General features: G+C 43.5%; 1 protein-coding gene across 1 annotated transcript; it reads left to right on the top strand.

Annotated features, from left to right (window-relative positions):
- The first annotated feature begins 2,080 nt into the window (after positions 1-2,080).
- On the top strand, positions 2,081-22,230 carry LOC8026580 (anionic trypsin-1-like). Its single transcript, XM_029971604.2, has 6 exons — positions 2,081-2,087; positions 2,191-2,282; positions 6,194-6,297; positions 9,863-10,140; positions 11,529-11,680; positions 22,063-22,230. Exons 1-6 carry the CDS (start codon positions 2,081-2,083, stop codon positions 22,228-22,230), a joined length of 801 nt encoding a protein of 266 aa, XP_029827464.2.
- Positions 22,231-22,309: the final 79 nt, after the last annotated feature.

The raw sequence follows: 22,309 nt of genomic DNA, 5'->3' as shown, positions 1-22,309 counted from the left end.
ACAACGTCACATCTGTCACGTGTTACCTATGCCTTTGTATATACGGCATTGTAATTTTGATCTGTCATCTCGCCTTTTAGTGTACCTGAAGAAGACCGTTTTGTCGAAACGTCGTTCCCTTCCTTTCCTTTCGCACTTATCTTTCACTTCATATCCCTACTACCTCTGTTGGAACCCGATGAAGTAACCCAAGTTTTTAGTATTACCAAGCTCAATATTGTTACATAATAAAACCTTTATCGGAATCCAATATAATTAGAGTTACTGGAGCCCTATACATTCGGGTTTTGCGACACCAAATAGAATTAGTGCTATTGAAATCCTGTAAAATATTCTTGGTTTTACGGTTTTCATAAAACTATACGATTACTAGAATTTTTAATTTGGAACCGCATCTAAAATTTGATACAACACAGAATCATTGTTGTCAGGGTTCGAAGCACACTTCTACAATCTCTAACCCTATCACCATTTTTTTTCTTTCTTTTTCTTTTTTTTTCCTCTGCGTGTACATCTCTTTTTTTACTTTCTCTTCATAAAACATAACTAATCATACTATGTTTGTGCATAAATATGGTTCATGTAATCGGTTTCTGCTTTCTACACATTTCTAAATCTATCGTTTGACAGTGGATACTTTGACTAATGAAACGACTCGAATAATTTCACGCTAGCGGAGAGTGTCGCAATATAAGAACAGGTACCAATGCATGAGGCGCAGTGTCCGTGCGTTCACAGGACGAAAATAATAGAAGAGGGCTGCACTAATTCATCTCAACGCACGCTTTAGGTACTTCTGGTTAGATCTAAAAAGTTAAAGCCTCCGAAATATTTGACTCGCAAAGCTCTGGTCAAGTCATTTCATCCTGCATAATGGCTGCGTTCACCCCGTTTCGATTGCCCTCTGCTTTGGCTCAGCTAGTTGCAAACCGTTTTTGGTTGCCCTTATCTCAGAGGATGAGTTACATAGTTTGAGATGCGTATATCAAACTTTATTTGGCGACCCTTGCTACAATCTAAATTGCCTAATACAGATGCATATTTTTCCCTGCGTGGTGCAAAGTTTCTTTAGGGCGCTCACATTTACTGAGTGTGGTGTTTTATAAGGCGACCCAGTCGAGAAAAATCTATATCCACGCAATGACGAGGGGTGGAAAAATTAAAAGGACATGTTACCTCTGAAGTGAGGCTGCGCCTCAGCAGACTATGTTGACCTATATAGATGAAGAAAAATATTTAAGGTCATTGTTTTTCTTTCTTTTTTTTTTCAGGAGCGCGTTTTTCATTTATTATTCGGTAAGAACTAGGCATCTTCCGAAAACGTTCTTACATTATTTTTAAAAGCAAAATTTTGTTTTGTAAGGACAAAGAGACGGGTTTTTTAGGCGGTCGAAAACAAGGCAAGATTGTCAATACTACGACAAGCAGACGACGTCGCGTTTATTTATTCTCCCCCCCCCCCCCCCCCCCCAGGATCAGATGAACTTGCTCGCCGTATAAAGACCGAAAACAAAACGGCTTAATATTTCAGCAAGCATTTGTTATATTTTGTAGGACCCAGAGTTTAGTGGGCAAATGGCAGTTAGCTCTTTGCTGACCAATGCTGTCTACAGTCAAAAAGAAAAAAAGACGATTTATATTTCGTTATTTAATATTTTCGATTTTAACATTTTTTTTTTTAAATCTAGTACTCCCGCAACATTCTTTTAGCTTGAAACTGCAGCTCCATCTAGTGAAAAGTTATACAAATATTTGACGTGAAAAGTAAGTTTGGCGCGCAAATGCCCGGCGACCGAGGCGGCGGAACGGCGAAAAATATGAATAAGGGTTTTTCTTTTGTCACTAATATCTTATTATTAGTGAAGTTTTTGCTTGATGCTATCGTATGCGCAGATATTATTAACATTTTATAGTGATCGACTGAGGTTACGCGAGGCAGCCACCTTCCAACTTTTGCGTGGTGTCGCCTACAGAAAACAAAGCTATACTTGCAAGTTTACATTACACTTTTTTGTTTTTATTTAAGTTCTTTTCTTTTATTCTATCTTGTTGAACCTTAATATCTTTAAAAAGAATAAACATGTTCTGTAACTTTTGTATATCGTCAGTAAAGAGATAAGGACGTAAGAGACGTTCATTTTCCTCGTGCGTACGACGGTGTTTCTTCCTCCCACCCTCCTGTCCCTGCAGCGAGCAGCTGTGGGGTGAGCCTCCTGAACGAGAAGAACATCGAGAGAATCGTCGGCGGCCAGCCGGCGGACCCCGGAGAATATCCATGGCAGGTGAGTCAACGAGACGAAGCTGCAAATTCTAAAAGAAGATGAGGGTAGCCTAAGCTAGTTTTACTGTTTCATTGTTAAAAACACCCTGGATTACCCAAATAACATTTGTAACGTGCCTAGGTGGGACACGTATGTGACAAAATAAACTTTCTCCAAAAACTAAACTTTTTCCGATATATTTTCGGCGCAATACACAATTTAGGTGAATGTCTGTTCCGCTTAAAAATTAAAACGGCGCAAGGACACAGACAATAACAAGAAGGCAGACGCACAAGGCGCTGATCTACAACAAAAGTTTATTCGTGCTACCATGGAGTATAAATACTTTAACGTCATAACAAACAAACAAACAAAATACATGGCATGGACGCCACGTGCTCCTTAGCCACCGTCACGCGCTGTCACTGTGTGTCTAAAAAGCAACATTCCTTATCGGATAGAGATACTGAAGGGGTGCTGACCACAGGTTTCCCCCAATCTTCCAAATTTCCGCGCTTCAATGATTTCTCGGGTGAATTAACTTTATTCCTTCTAATCACCTCCCACTTATCGAAGGCGGGAGTGCAACAAGAGTTTCGGCAATGCAGGCCAATATGACATGCCACAATTCTATAAACCTTATGCTTATGGTCTCGCAAGCGATCATTGATACATATCATCGAGGTATGTTTAAAGTCTCGCAAGCGGTCACTGAGAAACATCACTCATACATCGATGTCTCGAGCAGATAGCCGTACTTTCGGGAAGGAAGGGCGCGATCAAGGTTGGGCTATGACGTCATTGTCCCCTTGGAAAATTTGAGAAAGAAGGAACGTGGTCTCTCTCCTCTCCTCCTCGCCTCGGTGCACCATCTCGACGGAACGTTGCGAGGATGAGAGGAAATGCGAATCGTGACGTGACTTGTCTCGTGGGCCTCGTCTGCCGTGTTCAATCGTGCACTTCTTTTCCGAAAAATTCGGTGATTCGATAGAGACATCGCTGCATGCGTATCCTCATTCGTCGGCGCAGTTGGCATCGCGGCCGCTTACGCCATCTCTTGTCTCCCGTGCGAAACGGCACCGTATTGTTTGAAGACCTTTGGCTTCGCCGCATTTTCATAGGAGCTAAGACTTTTTCTTTCTTAACTTTTTCCTCGGGTAAGTTCGCTCCCTGCAAATTTTACGTTAAAATTGCACCATCTGTGGGCAACGCTGCACAAAGTCGTAGCGCGATAGGTTAAGAAACCAAAATTTGCGGTCGATTTAAAAAGCCTGGCCACTTCTTGATACACCCAGTATATAATTTTGCTGATATTTTCTTGTACGCAGTTTTGTTTTTGATGCTTATGGCAGTGTACCACCTTTTATGCTTAGTGGTGTTTCATGGCTCATTAAAAAAGCGTTATAAACAAATATAAGCGCCACGAAATTATTAAAATATCAATCAAGTCGCTTGATGCGCCAGGCACGGAACTTCTTTAGGCTCGGACTTTAGACCTAATACGTCCTTTGGGAGCAAGCGACGTCCTTAAGGGAGCCATGCAACAATGTTTTTACCTTCGGTACATGCCGCTTAGAAATAACCGTTACCATTCTAGGATTGCAAAACACGATTTTTTTTTTCTTTTTGCATGCTATGGCAATTGTTTACGAAATTCGAGAATAATAAGCAGAGTTCACCCCCTCAGCTCTCAGCAAGCAAAAGCGTCATCGCGATCTGGAACCTGTTATATGCCTCAAAAATATATCATAATCACGTCCAGGAGTTCGCAAAGCACAGGGAATGAGCTCTGTTCCACACAATACGAAGTTTCGATATTCTCGTCATCGCAGCGGTAGAGGTCGAGCCAATACAAAAAACTATGCCCAAGCATTAATTGTGTCGAGACGAAGTCAAATTCCCACGGATGCTCGTCCACTGTATGAGCAGCATAAAATATTGTCATTGTGGCAATCGTCAAGCTTGATGACGAACTCGCATTTTTGACAAAGACAAAAATTTAATGCCCACAATTTCGTCATCAACTTTTGGGAAAGAGACTAAAAAACAAAGCCACCTTTTATCCTTGAAACTACTCGGCGAAGAGAAGCTTTTTGGTAAGAATCGTTGTGTGCGTGTATTTTAGCGTTCCGCTAATGGCAGTAAACATCTGTAATGTGAGAAACTTTCGTACTAAATATCGATGCATGGACTTTTTAAAATTGTTCTGGTCGAGGCTCGAGACCACAAAATCCCTCCCCTTGTTACGACGACCCAAGTGTTGTCTGTTACTTTGCCAGGGCGCTGCTATTATGATTATTAAGGGATGGTATGAAGCACGAGCACGAGCAATATAGCATTTAAATCTGTGTCACATGACACTTATATTATCTCCTAGGGCGTCGTTCCCATTTCATTCCCACTTTTATCTGTTCACATTCCTCAGATTTACGAGCACCCGCTTCCTCTCCCCTCCCTCCTCACTTCTCTCCAAACCCCTACCTCTATCTCCCTCCCTTCTCGCCCTTCCCTCTCACTCTATTTCCACGTCTCTCCCCCATTCTGCTACTGGTAGCGTCCTTCCCCCGTCCATTCCTTCATTCGTCATTCCCGGGCCGCAAAACACGGGGTTACATGACCCACAACTTTGTTGCCTCGTTCCCCTCGCCTCCCTTCCCTTTCTTTCCCTCTCCCAATCCTTCTCCCTATTATCCTAAAGTTCCATCACCCCCTCCTCCTTACTTCCCTTCCCCTCCCACTCCCCCTGTCACGTAACTCGCCAATTCGGTTTTTCCAAAAGTTCGCTTCGGAAAGACAGTTTAATTTCTTCCGAACGATTGTAACAGTCGCTCATAACTACTGTATTCCATGTAGATAAATGACCGTGTCAATTTTTTCATGGTACCAAGAATAACACCTCAGCTGAAAGATTCAGACATACATGAAATAGATGTTTGCTTTTAATTTGAACTGATTGAGAAAAAAAGAGGGCGAGTGTTAGACAAGTGTTGTCTTCAGCTATATGTCAGGGTCGGTGCACTTTGAATGATGAAATAATCGTCGTGGTAAGCTGACTGATTAGCTCGAATTCATTAGTTAACTTTTTAATCATTGTTTTTCGCGTTTATGTTGGAATTTCAGTATTGACAACAATTACTATTAGAAGGTAGACCAAGTGAAAGAATTGGTAAAACAGATTTTGAGGTATTAATTAATCGATGTTCTTCATGTTTAGCCCGATATTAAGAGCACCTCAAGCCCCGCCCACAATGAGGGCTAGAAGACTGACCTGTGGTTGCAGTTCCGCCCCACACGTATCCTCAGCACACCTACCAAGGACAGTACCGAGAGGAGATGATTAAAAAACTAGGTCACTCTTCCAAGCCTCACAGTGAGCAGGGTTTGTGGTGATTCTTTTGCAAGCATTTTCTAAACTAGAAAACGCAAAAAAAAAGAATATTATTACTTAGAAAACAATTACATGTTCTCAAAAGTTAAATGTTCTGGCCTCTAACCGTAACCGCCGTCCATACTGCAATTTTAATACTATAGTCACTTCGAACGTGTTGTTGTAATGTATACTTAAAAACAAAAAAGTAAAAACATAAAAGACGTACACGGACGACCACACTCTTTTTGAACAGCAACGGCATATGGAAACTTCGTTGCTATTTGAAAGAGACTGCTCGTCCGTGTATGTCTTTTGTGTTTTTACTATTCCTACTTTAAATATACAATTTTAACACGCCCCTTAAAACAATAATTAACAAATTAATTAAAGGATTTAAATTATTAGCCCACTTATCATGACTATCATTCCTTCGTCTAATGACGAAAACGGCACTCGTCTTTCATCCGCTTTTTTAATTTGCTCCAAACAAGCAAAAAAGCAAATACCGAAGGTGCCACGTCTACCACTCCTACTATCCACTGTCCGTTCTTCCTGTACCCAGGTGTCTCTGCGTAAGGTGGGGCGTGACGGACGGACACGACACTTCTGCGGGGGAGCTCTCATCAACGATCAGTGGGTAGCGACGGCAGCCCACTGCGTGGTCACGTGAGTTTTATCTATTAGAATAGTAAATTTTTTTGTTTTTTAGTAGTTTTTATGTTTTGTAATACTATACCGGGCGTGCGAAGGCAAATAATAACGAGTAATGGGGGCCCAGTTTCCGGAGAGAGTATGTTACTTCTGGTTGGCTACTGCTTTTGCTTGTTTTGACAACCCTCAGTGAGCAGTGCACACTTTAACAGTCCATCATCCCAAGAAATTTGTGCTATCGTGTGTTTGGACCACCTCCTAGTGGGGTATGGCAGCGTTCTCATAGAAGCCTATGTATTTACTACACAAATATGGCCATAACACTGAAACGTTACTCTTTGAACAATTTGCCATGCTACTACTAACTTCTATTATAACGGGCCATTCTTGTGCCAAAATGTTATTATTGTGACGTATAAGCTAGAGGTTCTTCAGTCAAATAACCTGTTTGATGTATTACCACTATGAAAATTATCCAAGTTTATTGAAGTGTAAAGTGTATCCTTGGGTATAATATAATCGTTATAACTGTATAAGGTACATAGAGTTTGTGCTCGATATTACAGAAAATTATTTACTGTCTGTGATGTGTATTACATCTGTAGAAAACCATAAATTACAGTTGCACCTCACGAAAAGTATTCAGACCCAATGCAGTTTAAACAATTACAATTTAAATATACAGCAAAATACAATATTTGACAGAGTGCTGTACAAGAGAAAAAACACTATGATCTGCTGGATACATTTTGTTTTTTTCTCAAAATTATTTTCTTCTGCTCTCTAGATCAATTGGCCAAATAGTGTGGGTTCATCCTTGATTAAACATTTATGTAAGTTCCAATATTCTGCTACTGACATCATTAAACTAGCAAACAAAACAGACTGATATATATTACGATGAAATAACATTATAAGAAGTTTTTAAGACATTATTGCTCCTTATTAAGTTTATGAGGTTATGACAAAACAACATTTATTGTGTGGAATGCGGTAAATAAATGATTTATGAGAGGATGACTCTCTTTGCGAAATTACAATTCAGATGTTAAAGGCAATATTTAGGCACGTACTAAATGTTTACATTAAATGAATTGTTCCAATCGCGCTGCACACGAACATGAAAAAGATCGGGAGAGGAGCTTATTCAATTACACGACTTGGCATCACATACCTCGAATACGGCGGAATCTCAAGATTTCGCACGAACACCGGTTTGTGATCGCCGGCATTAAATTTTGTATTTCGTCGTCGGTTGGGAAGTTTGGCCGATCTAAAAACGACCCCAGACAAGGCATGGATGCCCAAATTTACGATATAAAACGAATGCGTGAAAACAGTCGAACCAAGCTCGCTTCGAGACGTATGTGCACTGTTAGACCAGACATCGACAACGAGTACATACTAACATGTTTTTATGAGTTCCAGAGCGTAATTTTAGTTATTTACGATTGCCTTGTTTCCGTTCCGGACGACACTTGCCTCCTTTTTCGGGAGGCATCGCTACTACTCTTCGGATACATTGAATTGAATCCTGACATTGGTAATGAGAGATTAGAGGAAATGTTTGAATACCTTGTGGAAAAAGTAAAAAGAATCAAAAACAAACTCGAGAAAGGTAGGATGCGATTTCATTTGATTTCATTTCATTTATTGACCTCAGATCGCCCGAAGGCATTACATGAGGGTGGAGGAGACAAGCTGACTCTATTCTAATACAAAATACACGCGAATGAGAGAAAAGCGAAAGATCAGCACGTACTTAAAAAAAAAAGAAAAAAAAGCATACAGTATGGTTCAACTAACCAAGCAGACGACAGTCAGAGGTAACACAAGCGCATATACCAATAAAGGTAAAACATGCAGGTGGCGTACACGCACAGTGCGCAAAAAGAATATATATATATATATATAGTAGTCATTGAACAAAGTTTCACAGGCGTCTCTGAAAAGAGCGACGTCCGCTAGACCCGCAACCGATTCAGGTAGACTGTTCCAGTCCTTAATGGCTAATTGCAAAGGCGATTCCGGAAATTGTTTGGTGTGACTAGGTGATAATCTTATCTTGAAGGGATGATCAATCCTAGGAGAAATATGGTACGGAGGAAGCAAAAGTAGTTTCTTGAGTTCCTGGTTGAAGTAGTAGATTTTATGTAAAAATAAAAGCCTCGCCTGTTTACGTCTGCTACTCAGTGATTGCAAGCCTGCTCTCGATTTCAGGGCAGTTACACTGGATGAGTGTGAATAGTCTTTATAAATAAAACGCGCAGCTTTGTTTTGTACGGACTCTAACTTCTGTGTAAGATTTATTTGCCAAGGGTTCCAAATCACACTAGCGTATTCAACTTTAGAACGAACAAATGAGGTGTATGCAAGGATGCGGACTTCTGGAGGAGCTAAGTACAGGTGTCTTTTCAAGTAACCCAGCGATTGGTTTGCCCTACCAACAATAAAGTCTATATGTTCCTTCCAATCCAGTTTTTCAGTTAAAATAACGCCAAGGTACTTGTACTTTGTTACCCTTTCAAGATTTGTGTTGGCGAGTGTATAATCAAAAGTAATATTGCTTTTCTTGGTCGAGAACGTCATGACTTTGCTTTTTGATACGTTAACACACATTTGCCAATCCGTACACCAAGCTGTGATGGAATCAAGATCCCGCTGCAATTGCGAAGCATCGTCCGAGTTACGTATTTGCCTATAAATAACGCAATCGTCAGCAAACAGTCGAATTTTAGAGGTTATGTTTGTCGGGAGGTCATTGATATAAACAAGAAAAAGAAGCGGTCCAAGAACTGAGCCCTGAGGAACTCCAGATATTACATTTATTGTATTAGAGGTTTCTTTGTTAATGGTTACTGATTGTGTTCGGTGCGAGAGAAAATTAAGGATCCAATTGGTGTACATAGGGTGAAGATTTAGACTGCCTAACTTTTTCAGTAACCGCTGGTGAGGAACCCTGTCAAAAGCCTTAGAGAAATCTATAAACACAGCATCTGTTTGAACCCTAGAATGAATAGCTTCATGAACATCATTAACCAATTCAAATAACTGCGTTACACATGATTTATGTTTTCGAAAACCGTGTTGATTGCAAAAGAGGAGGTCGTTGTCTGAAAGGTGACTCATAATGTTACTATATAATATATGTTCTAAAAGCAGTTTGGGAACGGGTGAACTTAAATACAAAGTTAACCTCTTAGAAAAGCAGAATCAAGATATAACAAAAATTAAAGAAGGACGTTTTTGAGACAACAGTTAAGTATTTAGAGGCTTAACTTGTTTGTACACGCAACAAATATGACTCCCTCTAATCTGGAATCGACGACCCGAATAACCGAATGAGGAGGAATAACCTGATTTGCCGGGGCCTCCCAGAATAAACCGAGCGACACGTGGGACCAAACAGCGAGTACTATCAAGGAGTTGATCAAGACTCAGAAGTCAACACCTTTCACCGCATATTTATATGATGCTCAAATGTAATGGAGTTTATCAGTTAGCATCTGAGTACTTCGTTTACAGAAAAAAAAAAAAAAACGCTGTCACGGACCTCACTGTCCACGTATCGGTTTTTCAGGCAGCTGGGCGGCGTGGTGGAACCCGCGAGCACCATCAAAGTCCGCGTGGGCGAGCACGACCAGAACTCACTAGAAGGCGAGGAGATCCAGGTGAACGCCAAGCAGATCTTCAAGTACCACGGCTACCAGGGCTACAACAACGACATCGCCCTCATCAAGATGGCCAAACGGGTGCGACTCAGCGGCCGTGTCCAGCCCATCTGCCTCCCGGCCCCTGGCGAGATCTTCGAAGGCATGAACTGTGTCTCCTCCGGATGGGGAGCCACAACGTCGGGAGGTCCGTAAGTGCGCGCCGGCAGCGCGCCATACGCCACATGTTCTGATTACCAGGTCATTTTGTAACACAACCCGAATGACATGAACAAGTTGTTCGCCACTAAAAAAAAAATAAAGAAAGAATCAAACTTTTGAGGTTTAGAATGGCAATTTGGGCCAGTTGGTTCATTATCACGCTTAAAACGCCGAAACAACACAAGGACAATAAGAGAGATTGCGAAAACAGGCCGCCCTGTTTTCGTACCCTTTCTTATTGCGCGTTGTGTGGTTTGGAAACTTTGAAGGTAGAACCTTTAAGAGTTAGAGTGCATGAAAGATGTTTACAGATTGAATGCTCCAACTGCGTTTTACATGTCGTCAAACGCAGCTGTTTAATGAAAAATAGTGTAGCTTTCACAAGCCAGCCCTTCACGAGGGTGCTTCAATATGAATGAATTAATAACGCATACTCTGTGGCTAGTGCTTAAATTACCATTTTACTCTGATGCCTGCGAACGAGTGCTGTGCAAATGTTTTTCTTGCCGATTCATATATCTAAACTTCAACTGATGACTCGAGTGACAAGTGCGTTCAGAACGTCATTGTAAAGCGCGTTTAGATAATACTTATACTTTTTTTTACTTAGAGTTGCATAACACATTTGAATGTTCATATAGCATTTACCGCGTGCAGTCGAAGTGTGAACAATCCGCCATGCTCATTTGGATCCCCTGCAGGTGTTAGAAGAGTCTCGTGTCCTAATTAGTGCCGAAACTCGAAAGGACTCTCTGGTCCGAGTAGTTGTGGAGCTTAAATTTTCACTCACTGAAATGCTTAGCGAGTACACATATATTAAGTACTGCTGGGACCGCAGTTGTCGGTACAGTATTCATTCAAAAAGAAAAAGTATCGTCATATCTAAATTGACAAACTGCTCCTTCGAAAGTCCCTTTCACACAGTTGTTGCCCTCCCTCTGGGTCTTACATTAAGAGAGATTTGTTTTCATTGAAATGTTTTATGGCTTACAAATCCACTTGCTCCAGATGTGCTGCAATTGTTTAGATATGTTTTCCTTTATCAGCTCGGTTACACATAGATAATTACTCGCTATTTTCTCGCGTTCACACACACACAAAAGAAAACACCACCATAGCAGATTACACAACCATCAAAGACATCTTTTGAAATGAAAACTCAGTTAGATTTAGCAACACCTCTTTGTTTATCAGCCTAAACAGATCTGCATGTGTGCAAGCTTGACCGGAAAAGCATGCATAAAGTGCTCGCACGACATTCTCGAAATGTATAATAATTGTAAAGTTACAGGGGACTGGATGTATTTTTATGCGATTGGACGCCTGTTGCCCTTTGATGACACCCACAATTAATCTATCTCGATTCTACGACAGGTGGCGCCCCGTCATCTGTGCTCCGGGAAGTCAGCGTGCCGGTGTATAACAACAACGTCTGCCTGGGGCCGTACGCGCGCAAGTTCCGCATCAACATCAGGAACTGGCACCTGTGCGCTGGTGCTCTCGAAGGAGGCCGGGGCTCTTGCTACGTGAGTTGCCTTGCATACTGACGCGTGTTCTTCCTTCACAAAAACGACGTGCAATGTGAAAGTTGTACGTATCGTACATCAAGGCACTCGCAGCCCAAATGGTTAATAACTTCTCTGGAAATGGCTACCTAGAAGCGCTCAAGAATTATTAATGTTTCTGCACAGCTGTCATACTTTGAATACCGCTGCGAGAAATACCCTTTTTGTCTGGTGGTGCAAGCACACATGGTGGGCATCCACCTCTTTAGTGGCGGAAATTGACTGCCCAGAGGCCGCCAAACTGAAACAAAGAAAAAAAAAATAATAAGCACCGAACACTGCTTACCGAGTAGACAGTAAAATGTAGCACACATAATCTACAACCATTGATCGAACCTTTAGATAACACACGTGCTCGCAATGACTGACTATCCGCGACCGCTGCGGAGGCCCAAGTCACTTTTGTCAGAGACTTCTAGCGCCCTTTTGCCTATGCCTATGAAAACAAAAGCTCAGGCATGTCTGGACAACGGGAAATGCAATGCTAACTTGATATTGCCGTCCAACTTGACGTTATCAAGAGCTAATTCATTCGCTTGTTTTCCCTTTACAGGGCCCTGCAAGGACTTTTTACTGTTTTTTTTTTTTTAATTTGCACCGAAACTGCGCGCATTAAAGTAACTTAATGAAACCTTTCTTTTCCCGAATTTCGCTTTATTGTAGAAGTTGTAGCAAATTGAAATTACAGAAACAAGCAAAAAACAACCTCCTTCATGACGTCCTTGGTCTCTTGAGTGGCCGTGAACTAGACGAGGGCTAGTGAGCTCAGCGAGCGGTTACGCCTGCCGCAATCCGTGTCGACGGCTCGAGAGAACGCCACTAAAACATCCTCTGAATAGGCTGTATGAAGCGAGCAGCCAGGGCGGCTCGCATTGCATTTGCTGCGCAATTAAACACTAATTAGGCATGACACTCTATTGGCCACAGACGACAGCAAACACGGGGTAAAGATCAGAGGCCAGATTCATAAAAAACCTCTTACCTGCGACAACTTAGCTACGAAGTTCGTAAAGTTACGATCATCGTAAGATGAGGCGAGAACGGTATTCACAAACGCGTTCTTAAGTGAGAGGAGGAAAGTTACGAGCTCTTACGGAGAAACGATGACTTCCGGTGCTGTTGCTATGGCAACGGCGTCTTCGGCAGAACGAACAACCAATTAGAGAGCTAGGCATAGTTCGGAGCATTTGGATTTTTAATAACAAACACAGGCTAACCACTCGTTGATAGACAGCTCTGTGTATGTCCTGTCCTGTCTGTGTGTAAATGTGTTGTGTTCAAGCTGATTCTCATAAACACGGGCGACCTTTCCACCACCGCTTGTCTGGGGTTCGTGTCCGTGCAGTGGTATATCGACGCTAACACGATTTAAACGCTTCGTTGACTGCTACAAACTCGATCGCTACGAAGTCAACACAACTGTCATCGTTGGTAAAATCCCCGTGCCAGTCGTTTGCAAAGCGACGAAGAAGGAAACAAACCGCCGCGGCGTTTCTCGCGGCCTCGGAAATGCAGGAGTGAGCCGACGTTAAAAAAGATACGTTTGAACTACGAGAGTGTCAGAAAGAGTCACGCAAATACCTGTTCACACTCGGAGCGGACGCGTGCGTTTGATCGAAGTGCTGGATTCAGACTGCGTTTCGGTAAGCGCTTCGGGACCGATCTTCTACGATTGCAACTCGATACTGACGTGACACTCGGCAAAGAAAGGTTGGACCGGCATCGCATAAATCCCACAAACTGATACAGCTCGACAGTTAAAAATGGCATATTAATAACAAAGTGTACATACCGTGTTGCGAAGGTAATCCATACGGCGTTTATTTGAGCTCTATATCACACAAAACAAGGAGATAGAATCGAGGAGCCCCTTTTCGACGACAGCGTTCGTCACCGCTGCCTCGGAAAACAGGGTGATCGAGATGATAAGGGGAATCGGTTGACCTCTGAAATTTAGTTCAGCTATCAAACTATTCCTGCGGGGAGGGTCCACAAGGGTCGCGCGGGCATATTCCATTCAGCAAGCCAGCCGGTCGTGGGCAGACGGTCTTGGCCAAGGACCGTCTGAGCAATGCTGCGCCGGAACGGGTCCGAGTGCCTGCTAGGCCTATATATTCTGCCGTGCTCGCTTGGTCGGTGGGATCGTCGCCTTTGTTGCCTTTTCAGGGTGTCCGTGGATCCAGCGTTCATGTTCGTCGTGGTCGGTTTCAAGTACTTCTTCATTTTTTTCGTGCTGCTTGAAGTCGGGACGCGCAAGAAGAGCAGGCAGAAAAATAAATGTCCGTTGGGTCGTCGCGACCGAGCAACTGAGTGACGTTGTCGGCCATGTTAATTTGATCGTAGAAAGTGCGTAAGACAGCTTCGGAGCTGTCGTAGGATCTTGTCGTAACCTGCGCAAAAGTTACGACAATTTCGTTTCGAGAATACGGATTTTCTCTCAAATTTGTCGTACGCATTTTTTTCGTCGTAAGTTCGCTTTGAGAATCCAGCCTCAGTTCAGAACGGGAGCCACTTCGCGCTGCCATACCTCCAAAGGGCCAAACCGTAAGCCAAAGCTGCCCGCCGAAGGCGTTGGGAACGCTCGAAACCGGTCGTATCCTTCGATCCGTACGACCGCAGCGCCGCCGCGTACATCCGGGACCTTTCTACTCTCGACGCTCGTTAGCGCCTGATCCCACTACACCTTTCTAGTGTGCGCCGCTTTTTCCTCTACTTGGTGGGGGGTATGTTGACGGGTCATTTCTTGTTTCCGTACTTTATAAACTTCATTTGTTTCTTTTCTGTTCTAAAAGAATGAGCAAAAACTATTTTTATAAATAATTGAAACGGTTCGCGCCACTTATAATTTGTATTTTGACAAAAAAAGAAGCTTTTAGTGGCTCTGACCAGTAATATGCCCAGGACCTTTCACGTCACATATCGCGTGCCTTCGGCACCGCGGGTCCCCCCGTAGGTGGAGGACGTTTCCGCGTCGTCCGGTTAAAATATGGCGCACTGATATTTAGTTACTCTCTCTTTGCCCGCTGGCTTGTCCGAACCCCGAGGGACGTGGAAAGCGCAAAAAAGGTAGACGCTTCAATATGATTGCAGGCCCCTTTAAGCTCATAAGCTGACGTCTGCCGATGTCGATACGATTTTTCCCTATAGAATAATTATTTCTGATTAAAGTGCAGTTTTTTAATCACTCTGATTTGTTGGCTAATCCTGTATAAATTGTTGTGCTTTCGGCTACACCCACCCGGGTCATTTAGTTTTTTTTTTTTTTTAATGATTGGCACTCTTTCTCCGTAGCTTGGGTAGGTCTAGATGATACTATACTTCGTTTCAGCTTCCGTCCGAGCGCAGCCAAAGCTACGTGTAGCCAGAGCCAATTACACGCAGGCAATAGGTCACGCGATCTCGCCTGCACTTTTGTATCACTCCGCTTGTCGTCCGCGCCGCCCGCGCTCGCCGAGTATTTCGTCTGCTACAGGGGTACCAACGGTTTCGTCTGCTACAGGTTTAAAAAGGGCCCTATCATGTTTTGAAATTTAGTCACAGGGGATGCCAGTACGTAGGCTGGCCGTTGGCGTCTTTGCCCGAGCTTTCCACCTGTTCGGCATTTCGGCATAGTTCCGAGATGTAAGTACACAATGCAAAGTGCCCGATGACCTGGCCGTCGATGTTTCTTTGTATTGCCTGGATATACCAGGGCTCGAGGCGCAGTCCTTTCCACCAGCTTCTCAGCGTTCAATGTGATCGGTAGTTAAACGGGTGCCCTGATTTCGCCGCGTATCAGTGAATTGTAGTGGCCCGGACGCCTTTCTTGTTTACAACGCATTCGCGGTACGACGCGGCCGGAGTCTTCTGCCGAATTTGAAAGAAGACATTCATCACGACCTGTCGTGCCTGACGCCCAAACGTGCCTTTGCGAAAGGACGTTTTGAAGCGACTCGGTGAGGAAAGCAGCGAAGCACATGATTAGGCCATTATGAGAACGAAATCATACAGAAACACCGAGCGCTGCAGCCGTGTTGCCAGCGGATGTACGTGTTTTCACCAAACCACATGCATTTACATATATTAATAAAAATATAAACTTCAGATGTTGAATTCCTTTAGTTTCAAATCGTTCTCAGGAGTAAACATCTGGAATATTGTGCAATGTTTACGCACAAAACAGTTATTTTATAAAAAAGCTACTTTTGCGGTCTACTTCGTGGTGAGTAAGAATGCTCTTCTCGAAGTTGCGAACCGTCCCTCAGTCTTTGGCTGCGCTCGGACGGAAGCTGAAACGAAGTATAGGCGTCTAACATTCACGACTAAGTAAGCGTGGGCCACGGACGTCACACACGCTTGGCAGCCCAGCAGCGACTCCGTACATCCATTAATTATGAAGTGTTCCCTGAAGAGGCAGTTAACCCCAGGGCCATGCTGGATTTTAGTATAAAAACAAGCAGGTTGCGCGACCTCTCGTCTAAAAAAAAGACTTCCACTTGCCAAAGATTTCTTGCAAAAAACCCTGGAAATGTCTTGCTCTCGACTCAATGTCGCTTTACGGCGAAAGTGTGAGACCAGCGTCTTCAAATCTCCTCGTGCGAGAGTTTCTGCTGCTTTTAAAACATGATAACTGCGACTGTACTCAAATTAATGTCAAGCCACTGTACATACATTTTCAAAGAAGAAAGTTACAAGATGTGCAGATATGTAAACATGTGTGAAAGTTCAGTCGGTATTTTAGTTATTTTTTTTTGCGAAGACCTGTTTTCTTCACCGTACATCAACTCGGGATAGAGTATGCGCGAAGGAATGATCCAAATATCCATGACAAAAATATTCCCAGGAACGGGAAGCAACGGGGAAAAAAGACAACACACATCTCCATACACAGCTAGGGGACTGGTGCGCTACCGAAAAGATCTGCTTCGTCCGGGTACCAGGCAGATTGTTTCGGTCGTGCACCAGTCACCTAGCAGTATTCGCAGATTTGTGTTTGCACATTGTCCTCTCTTGTTCCCCTTCTCCCGGGATTAACTTCGTCATTATTTTTGTCATTCTTGCCCAGCTCGCTTGCACCTTTGCATTTAGTTACCTTATCATCCAAATGACTATCTTAGTAGCAGGCGTTTTGAAACTTAGATGATCAGCCGTTAAACTCAGCTCCGGGCTCTTGCAGAAATTCCTCGAAGCTTATGAAACTGTGAATATCAGGTTCTATACCTTCTTTCTTTGAGCTTTTAACAATCCTTGAGTTGTGGCAAAATCTCCGGCGACTAGAAGCACGCACAATTGATTTCCATTTAAAAAATTGGTCGAAAGAACGACTTTTCTAACTATACGCCCACATCGCTAACAAGTGTTCCCAGTAAACACATAGAAATGAACTGCAATAAAATGCTTAGATGGGCCAGTTGGTACATCGTGGGAAAATAAGCGCCAAAAAAACACGGACAAAGAGTAGATTGACAACGACACAGGGCGCACTCTCAACTGAATTTATTAGGAAAAAACACAAACTTATATACCAACGGGAGCACACTATCAGACACCACACGTCACGTTAGTCTCCGCCCAGACCACGTTTCAAATATTCAAACTCATTCGTAGACATAGCCAATGATGTATCGCTAATGCATTTTTTACCCCTTCTCCTAATCTCAAATGCCTCGTGAAGCTCGCGTGACACTTTGTTTCTGTACCTCGCCAATATTTTAGTGCTGTCAAATGATGGGTCGCAAGTGCATCTTTTGCAATGTACAGCCAAATGCCCTGAAGGTGTAGTTCTAGTTGAAGCGGCGTGCTCGCGGACCCGATCATTAATACACCTTCCAGACTGCCCTACATAGCTTAAACCACACGTCATTGGTATTTCATAGACGACGGCGGTTGCGCAATCAGTGTACTTATTCCTGTGCTTGGTATGGCACGGGTCAGTTATCGGTTGTGGATCATTAATTCTCCTGCATAATCGCGACATTTTGTTGGGCGCTGAAAATACGACCGGGACATCATAGCGCCCAGCCACCTTCTTAAGGTTATGGGAGACACCGTGCATATATGGTATCACCACAGGCCGTACGTTGCTCTTTTCGCGCGGTGGTTTCTGCGTCCCCTTGAACTTCTTTATCAAGCTCCCAGCCACTTCGACCAATGAGCTCATTGGGAAACCCCCTTTTCGCAGACGATCTACTTGTCTGACAAAGCTATCGTGGGCGCTGTTGTTGGGAGTACTCCCCTAGATCTAAGAAGGGGGTCCTTCCCTTCAATTCCTGCCACTCCAAGCTAGTGAAGAGAGGCATCGCGAGCTCGTGTATGGAGGCGTCTCTCAGAAAGTCTTGCCTGCATAGCGCCCACGATAGCTTTGTCAGACAAGTAGATCGTCTGCGAAAAGGGGGTTTCCCAATGAGCTCATTGGTCGAAGTGGCTGGGAGCTTGATAAAGAAGTTCAAGGGGACGCAGAAACCACCGCGCGAAAAGAGCAACGTACGGCCTGTGGTGATACCATATATGCACGGTGTCTCCCATAACCTTAAGAAGGTGGCTGGGCGCTATGATGTCCCGGTCGTATTTTCAGCGCCCAACAAAATGTCGCGATTATGCAGGAGAATTAATGATCCACAACCGATAACTGACCCGTGCCATACCAAGCACAGGAATAAGTACACTGATTGCGCAACCGCCGTCGTCTATGAAATACCAATGACGTGTGGTTTAAGCTATGTAGGGCAGTCTGGAAGGTGTATTAATGATCGGGTCCGCGAGCACGCCGCTTCAACTAGAACTACACCGTCAGGGCATTTGGCTGTACATTGCAAAAGATGCACTTGCGACCCATCATTTGACAGCACTAAAATATTGGCGAGGTACAGAAACAAAGTGTCACGCGAGCTTCACGAGGCATTTGAGATTAGGAGAAGGGGTAAAAAATGCATTAGCGATACATCATTGGCTCTGTCTACGAATGAGTTTGAATATTTGAAACGTGGTCTGGGCGGAGACTAACGTGACGTGTGGTGTCTGATAGTGTGCTCCCATTGGTATATAAGTTTGTGTTTTTTCCTAATAAATTCAGTTGAGAGTGCGCCCTGTGTCGTTGTCAATCTACTCTTTGTCCGTGTTTTTTTGGCGCTTATTTTCCCACAAACACATAGAGCACATAGTCTTTTCAAACATAATAAATTTCTTCTGCACTAAAAATTTCTTTTTTGAAAACCAGCACGGTTTCCGCGGGTCCCACTCTTGTGAATTACAACTTTTTGAGTTCACAACTGACATTAAAAAAGGACATAATTTCAGAACAGAAACGCACACTATTTTTATTGATTTCCAGAACGTCTTTGATAAGGTGTCTTATCATCGTATCATGTAAAAATGCGTTCGATGAAAATAAATTGGTTAGTAACAGAGTAACGTATTAGCTTTAACTTAATCGTACACAAAGCATTCATTGCGGAGATAAAAATTCATCAAATCAACACGTAAAATCTGGTGTACCTCAGGCAACCGTGACCGGTGCGTTGCTTTATCTCATCTTTGTAAACGACCTGCCAGTTCTAACTCGGTGCACAATTATATTGACCGCCAAGAATTGTATTATCTGCCGGAAGATCGAGCCTTTGGATGATTGTGCACTTTTTCAAAGCGATCTGTCCTGTCTCGAAACATGATGTAGAAAGTGAGAAGTGCAAAATAATGTTTCCAAAACAAAATACTTGAACTTCAATAACAAACCTACTTCAAGACACTCCAACTACGCCGTGTTCAATACCTCAATAGAAAAAGTTCCTACATATATATACATCAGGGTCCATTTCACATCAAACCTTTCCTCTGAGCCTTTCATTAATTACATCACTCCAAAGAAATCATACAGGTAGGCTTTCTAAGGCGACATCTATATCTGGCATTACGAGAAACCAAACTGATCGCATGCTCGAATCTCATTTTACCGATGCTTGTATACGCATCTGTCATCTGGAATCCACATGAGCCCTACCTAAATGATAAGCTAGAAGCTGTCCGAAATGGAGCGACTCGCTTTATCCTCCGCAATGACAACCGTACAAGTACCACAGCACTAAAATAAGAGGATAACTTCTCTTATTGCAGACCAACGTACAATATCACGTTTTGTTGCCCCACATAAGTTGTACTATCATTCACCGAAAAAAAAACATATATATATATATACTGTAGAGCCGCCCGGCATATCTCATCACGTACAGAGAACTAACAAAACTTCATTTCACAACTCCTAGGACTAACCTTTGAAAAGTTTCCCCTTTACACTTGTCAATTTTTGACTGGAAGTCCCATCCCGGCGGCATTGTAATCTAACAGAAGCCAATCTAATTCCAAGCCGCACTGGTAGCTCTGCATTATGTAAACAACTTAACCTTCGCTTTTTTCGGTGCTTTCCTAGTGTTAACTTTATACACCTTCATGCCCCCCCCCCCCTCCCCTTTACGTAAAACCCCTAAAGTGAAAAATAAATGAAACAAATGAAAGAAGTTTCCAATTTTTTGTAATGCCGAATTAGAGCGCAGCTCTTGAAGAGGAGGAGAAGGAGGGGAGGCGGATAGGGTATGCCCGGATGACGTCACGAGGGTGACGGCACTCATGACCCTCGTAACGTCACATCTGATGTCATTATGAGAAACGTCCCATAATGCAACGTGCGGCTACGCCGACGGCGATGGCGACCGTGACGCCGCTCAACCCGGAAACGGGCGCCTAAGAGCTACACTCTAAAAAAAAGATGTGTAGGCGAAAGAAAGCTAGACATCCCCAGTTGCATCTGGCGTCTCCGCTGTAGGAGAGGAATCTGGTCAGTGCAAAACCACTGCTACCCGGAGGACTGACGTGCACCCCTTAGTAGTGACACAACCGCACGACGGTACGATGCTGACTCCAGATATATTTATTTATTCAATTATTTATTTATACATACCCTCAATGTCTAGGGGGCGTTATAGAGGGGAGTGGGTCAGTACAGGTGGTATTGAAGGGCTAGTTGGAATTGCTTGGAGCCGGGTATGGTAACTATGGCGTCCAGGAGGTCATTCCAGTCCACAACTGCTTCAGGAATGAGGGAATGCAGGTGTGCTTGACTTGATGACTTGGGACAGAAGATCTTGCAGGAATGGTCCAGTCTTGGCGATACAGTATGTAGGTGGGCGGGTTTAGAAGAGACATTTTCAAGAAAGGTGTGGAAAAGACTTATTGAAGAAGAGAACGACGGAAACGAGAGGTTAAGACGAGACTTCATTGATGATACATTTGAGGTACGAGAAGAGTCATTAAAAATAAAGCGAGCAGCGCGGTTCTCAACGGATTCAACGGAGCCTGCTAAATATTTCTGATGAGGATGCCAGATGAAGGACGCATATTCCAATTTAGGCCGAACGATAGTGGTGCACAAAATACATTTTAGGTTTTTAGGTGAGGGTCTAAAGTTTCGGCGAATGTAGCCTAGCGAACGGTTTGCAGAGGATATAATTGTTTTAATATGAGTATGCCTTGAGAAATTAGGTTTGAGATGCAAGACTAAGGATTTGTATTGGTTAGTATAATCAATGGGAACAGAGCTCAAAGGAAGTACAGGATAGGTGTTTGAAAATAAACGAGAGAAGCACATGCATTGACATTTGTTAGGGTTTAAGCACGTGCGCCATGTGCTACACCATTCAAGAATTTTAGAAATGTCGTCCAGAAGCGTCACAATATCATCGATAGAGGTTATCTTACGGTAGATTACACAGTCATCGGCAAAAAGCCGCACAGTGGAAGAGATGTTGAGAGGAATGTCATTAGTATATATTAGGAAAAGTAATGAGCCGAGTACCAGAAGAAACAGAGCACAGGGAGGATTTGGTGGGGTTAGCATAAACAAACTGACGATTTTGGAGAAGGAATTATTTGATCAATTTTAGTATATTAGGGTGAATCTTTAGCAAAGAAAGTTTCAGCATAAGTAGGTTATGTGGCACTTTGTCAAACGTTTTGGCAAAATCCAGAAATACAGCACTACTGGGGTAGCCGAAGACAAGGTTTAGGTGAAGGTCAATGAAACGAACAGGCGTGGGGATTGAGCCCAGGGTCTCTGGTTTCCGAAGCACGAGGATTCGCTTCGTGCGGCTTGAGCTGCGGCGTGTTAAGGTACCTTTTCTTCGTAATGGTTGATCGTATGGTCGTTAATTAATTTATCCACGTATAGCCACGGCATGGCTGACTCAAAGCATGTCAATTGGACGGCACGCATAAACTCATGAAGGGATGCTTGTGCTTCTCAGACACAAAAGGAGCTCCTAACCTTACCATCCTTCAATAAGAAGCCCTCATAGTGAATCCGACCTTCTTCTTAGGGCGACTCCGGAGGTCCCTTCCAGTGCAAGCGCAAGGATGGGAACTGGGCCCTCGCCGGTCTGGTGTCCTTTGGATCCGGCTGCGCCCACCGAGACTACCCGGACGTGTACACAAGGGTCACCGAGTTCCTCTCCTGGATCAGCACCACCATGAACAGCGCGGGCTGACCGCGGCCTGTAGCCATCTACCGATAAAACAAGTTCCACTTTCACGAGAAAAGATCCCGTGGGCCGTCAGTGTGCGCAA

This window comes from Ixodes scapularis, unplaced genomic scaffold, assembly GCF_016920785.2.
Source record: "Ixodes scapularis isolate PalLabHiFi unplaced genomic scaffold, ASM1692078v2 PGA_scaffold0__279_contigs__length_252992795, whole genome shotgun sequence".
NCBI classification, from domain to species: domain Eukaryota; kingdom Metazoa; phylum Arthropoda; class Arachnida; order Ixodida; family Ixodidae; genus Ixodes; species Ixodes scapularis.
The sequence above is the reverse complement of the archived record's forward strand: the minus strand, read 5'-3'. Positions and strand labels throughout refer to the sequence as shown.